Source organism: Nansenia antarctica (assembly GCF_963989245.1).
Source record: "Nansenia antarctica genome assembly, chromosome: 17".
In the NCBI taxonomy this organism is placed as follows: domain Eukaryota; kingdom Metazoa; phylum Chordata; class Actinopteri; order Argentiniformes; family Microstomatidae; genus Nansenia; species Nansenia antarctica.
Genome location: NC_137687.1, coordinates 20,101,261 through 20,106,260, shown reverse-complemented (window position 1 = coordinate 20,106,260; position 5,000 = coordinate 20,101,261). Strand labels below are relative to the sequence as shown.

Sequence of the window (5,000 nt, the reverse complement as noted above, 5' to 3'; positions counted from 1 at the left end):
CATCTTATCTCATCTCATCGCCGGGTTAACCCTAACCCTAAGGTTCACAGAAGGGCTAAGTTCATCTTCTCTCATCTCATCGCCGGGTTAACCCTAACCCTAAGGTTCACAGAAGGGCTAAGTTCATCTTATCTCATCTCATCGCTGATTGGCTAACCCTAACCCTAAGTTCATCTCCTCTCATCTCATCGCTGATTGGTTAACCCTAACCACCCTAAGGTTCACAGAAGGAGGAAGAGGAGGAAGGTTAACCCTAACCACCCTAAGGTTCACAGAAGGATCATCTCACCGCTGATTGGTTAACCCTAACCACCCTAAGGTTCACAGAAGGGTTAAGTTCATCTCATCTCATCTCATCGCTGATTGGTTAACCCTAACCACCCTAAGGTTCACAGAAGGAGGAAGAGGAGGAAGGTTAACCCTAACCACCCTAAGGTTCACAGAAGGAGGAAGAGGAGGAAGGTTAACCCTAACCACCCTAAGGTTCACAGAAGGAGGAAGAGGAGGAAGGTTAACCCTAACCACCCTAAGGTTCACAGAAGGATCATCTCACCGCTGATTGGTTAACCCTAACCACCCTAAGGTTCACAGAAGGAGGAAGAGGAGGAAGGTTAACCCTAACCACCCTAAGGTTCACAGAAGGATCATCTCACCGCTGATTGGTTAACCCTAACCACCCTAAGGTTCATCTCATCGCTGATTGGTTAACCCTAACCACCCTAAGGTTCATCTCATCGCTGATTGGTTAACCCTAACCACCCTAAGGTTCACAGAAGGAGCTGATTGGTTAACCCTAACCACCCTGAGGTTCACAGAAGGCAGCTGATTGGTTAACCCTAACCACCCTAAGGTTCACAGAAGGAGGAAGATATCTGTCAGTAGCATCATGGCTCTGCATAACAAGTGGCACTGGTTTTGACCAACTGAAAAAAAACGTTGTTTTCTCTGTTTTCTCATTTTCCTAAACATTTACTTTCATGAAGTGCTGATCACACTTCCTTAGGCCTACTTGGGTGGCTACTGGCTACTCGAATAACAAGTTGCACTCCACTTCGTCTGATTTGAAAGAAGGCCGTATTTTCCGTCAACGAAGCGCTGATGATCATCGCACGTTTAAATGTAGGCCTGCTTCAAAGCATGACCGACAGACAGGAAGGACAGACAGGAAGGACAGACAGAACGACAGACAGAACGACAGACAGGAAGGGACTCAATGGTGGCCTGGCGCTCTCAGCCTCCCGGGTGGAGTCCCTCTGCTTGGCAAATGGAGGTGTGTGTGTTGTGCCGCGCCGGGTGATCGGTTTGTTCCTGTCGATCCAGACCCTGCGGGGCCAGATCCAGACCCTGCGGGGCCCCGGTGGTTTTTGGGAGACTTGATAAATGCCGTGCCGCCAGAGGTGGTGATTCTAAATGTTTACAACCTTTGGAGGAGGGAGTGAAAACAGGCGTCGTGCATAGAAATGTAGGGCGTCGTCTACCCCGGTGTCAATATTAGACAGTTTGTCAGGACTGGAGTCATTACAAGGCTACTATAGCCATTACAATGGGGTCTACCCTCTGACATGTAAAACACCTACTGCTACTGTACCTATCTCATGGTGTTGTGGTCAGTATAAAGAGCAGAAAGTATGATCATCTGCGTGACCCAAGACTGTGTTAACACTAGAACAGCCGTGCCGTTTTTTACCTACTAAAAGAGCCACCTCTGGGGTCTGACCCCCTCTTTTTCAATGCTAAGCTGCTATTTACACACAACGACCACTAGTTGTCCACTTGTAAATTAGCCTGCCTCCTACACAAAACTGCAAAATAGCTTTATATTAGCTTATCCTGATGTGATTTTGAAAATGTAAGGATACTGGGTGGTAGAACACACATATCTAGGAAAAGTCATGAAAGGAGGGTCCTGGAATTTGATCGAGTGCATTTTTCTTTACTCACAGGTCTCAAATGACCCCTCATGGCTGTTCTAGTGTTAACCTGTAGAGCAGAAGCGTAGAGCTAGCAGTAGTTGCTCTGGAAGATAGAGATGCACCGATCCCATACTAACCATTGGTATCAGGCCGATCTTGGGAACAAAAACGCTGGATCAGGCTGCACAGATGACATGATGGCACGGGAGTGCGGTGACAACGATAACAGCCTGGAACCTGAAACAGACACCAGGAAAACAGCTTGTCCTATTTCTTAACGGGGTCTTGAATCAATACTGTAACGATCCTGTATGAGGCCCGTTAACAGCCCCACCAAGCGAGTTAACTCTCTTGGTCTAATAGTTAGCGCGGCCGTCGGTTATGCGGGAGATCGGGGTTCGACTCCCGCATGGGGCGAGTTACACTAGAAGACTCCCGTTCGCTACACTGGTGTCAGAAAGTTGGGATGGAAGGAAGGCCATCGGAGAGGCGTGTCCACGTGAGGGACTTGACATAGTGAAGCGTGAGGGCACGCTCTCCCGAACGGTGAGGATAGTGTAACGATCCTGTATGAGGCCCGTTAACAGCTCCACCAAGCGAGTTAACTCTCTTGGTCTAATGGTTAGCGCGGCCGTCGGTTGTGCGGGAGATCGGGGTTCGACTCCCGCATGGGGCGAGTTACACTAGAAGATTCCCGTTCGCTACAATACGTTCACATGTCCCAGCTTGAGCATGGTGTTTACTGTTTCTAGATGGACAAGAACAATGCCAAGCATAGCACATCCACACAACAGAGCGTGCATAGTTTCTTTCTTTCTTCATAGCATCGGTACTCTGTATCAACCGATACTCCAAATTCAGTACTCGGAATTGGTATCGGCAATGAAAAAGTGGTATCGGTGCATCCCTAGTTCCTCTCATCGCATGAGCCACTTCTGCTACTACACATAGTTATACAGCATGTGTGTGGATACCCATGAAGCTAATCCACGGTGTCTCATCCTGTCTCCCATGTCCAGAGGCCTCAGAGGGGGAGAAGCAGCTATTCACGCAGTTGTTGACTAACTACAATCTGAAGGTGCGCCCAGCGCCCACGCCAACAGACAGGGTGGTGGTCAGGGTGGGCATGATCTTGTCCTCCTTCGGCAGCCTGGTAAGGGCAGACACATACACACACACAGACACACACACACACACACACACACACACACACACATACACACACACACACACACACACATACACACACACATACAGGATTCCCACGGGTCCTTGAAATCCTTTTTTTTCCAAGTTTGTGAATTTGAGAAAAAAATCAAGGTCTTCAAAGTTTTTGAAAATAGACATGGGCATTGAAAGTGCTTGAATTCCCCTCTCTCTCTCTAAAAAAAATAATCTATATTCAAAAATGTTGTCTAATGTATTGCTTAACTTTACACATATTTCACAATATATTGTTTTGCTGTGCTGTGGTAGAGAAGGCAAGAGACCATCTAGTGTTCACACATTCAAGCCTCTCTTTTTAATTGTTGTCTGTGAGCGGACTATTATATATATTCTCATCTAGATCTGTCTCAAACTATGCCGTGTTGGGTCCTTGAATTTGAGGGAATTGAGTCTTGAAAGTCATTGAAAGGTGCTTGAATTTGATGTTTCAGAAGGTGTGGGAACCCTGTACACCACCACCACTTGACACATGACTTATAAACAACAACAAAAGTATTGTAGGATGAGAGTTGTGTATGATAGGACTAGCTTGACATTAGGGGTGCAACGGTTCAGTTGGCCCACGGTTCGGTACGGTTCGGTATTTTGGGTCACGGTTTTCGGTACGGTTCGGTTCAGAAACAAACGTTCCAGACCAACTCGACCTCTGACCAAAGGCCGCGTTCGAGGCATTCACGTGGACGCTCCGGCGCTCTCAGAGCTAATTTACGAACGCGGCCAAATTGATCTTCTCGCCATAAAGCTTAAGCGTACAGTGGGCTTCCTGTATAGATTTAAATCTTGCTTTTCCTTGGCTTCCAGAAAACGTCTTGTCTCCGCCCTTTTCCTTTCACAATTGGATTATGGTGATACAGTATATAGGTTTGCTTCTCTGTCCACTTTATCCAAGCTAGACCCCCTGTATCATTCGGTTCTAAGATACATCACCAATAGTGCCTTCAGGACCCATCACTGTACACTGTATAGTCTGGTTGGATGGCCATCTCTTTCTGTCAGAAGGCTCCAACACTGGTACACTCTTGTGTTTAAAATCATCTCTGGCTTCTTACCGAATTATCTGGGCCTGAAGTTCATCCCTATACCGAGTGGCTCGGGTCTCAGGTCTCGTAGATGGCTACAATACAAGGTGCCACTTATCATGAACAATGTTGGAAGGGCAAGCTTGTCTTATTATGGCCCTTGGTCTTGGAATGACCTACAGACTACTTTTAAATTAGAGGCCCTTATTTCCATAAGTATCTTAAAGCGTAGATTAAAGGATGTGGTCACCGCTCGCTGTACCTGCTTTGGTTAGACTTCTCAATGTTTTAATCACCTTGTAAATACCCCTACCATTGTTTGTCTATTGTATTGTTGCCACTGTCTTATGTCCTGTCTTGTTATCTGAACTGTTTTTTTAAGCTACTATTTTGACCCTGTCTTGGCCAGGTCTCTCTTGTAAAAGAGGTTTTAATCTCAATGTGACTTCCTGGTAAAATAAAGGTTAAAAAAAAAAAAAATAAATAAAAAAAAAAACGAAAACGAAAACCGAAAACCGTCACGGTTCACTAGTGAATTGAGCCGTGGAACGCAAACCGTACCGTCCGTAAAAAAACCGAGAACCGTTGCACCCCTACTTGACATCCAGGCATCTAGACAACATGTCTAGTGTCTAGTACAGTACTGACTGGATCAGCTGGTTAATCCACTCCTCCTTTTGGCCTAGCACATACCCACTAGGTCACTGTATCCTCTGTTTCCTGCTTCTCTTTTTTTAAATAACTGCTCTTGGCTAACTGCCCATGACACACACACACACACCAACTCCTCACACTCCTTAACACACCAATCAAGGTCATCCCCACTCTGGAGAGGAAGTCA

At 46.3% G+C, this 5,000-nt stretch overlaps 1 protein-coding gene across 1 annotated transcript in view; it reads left to right on the top strand.

Annotated features, from left to right (window-relative positions):
* chrnb1 (cholinergic receptor, nicotinic, beta 1 (muscle)) overlaps positions 1 to 5,000 on the top strand; it is a gene marked incomplete at both ends in the record, with an annotated part of 39,931 nt that overhangs the window by 808 nt on the left and 34,123 nt on the right. Inside the window, one exon of the mRNA XM_080547380.1 lies at positions 2,933 to 3,066. Coding sequence (XP_080403506.1) covers positions 2,933 to 3,066 — 134 coding nt within the window. The remainder of the gene's footprint in view (positions 1 to 2,932; positions 3,067 to 5,000) is intronic.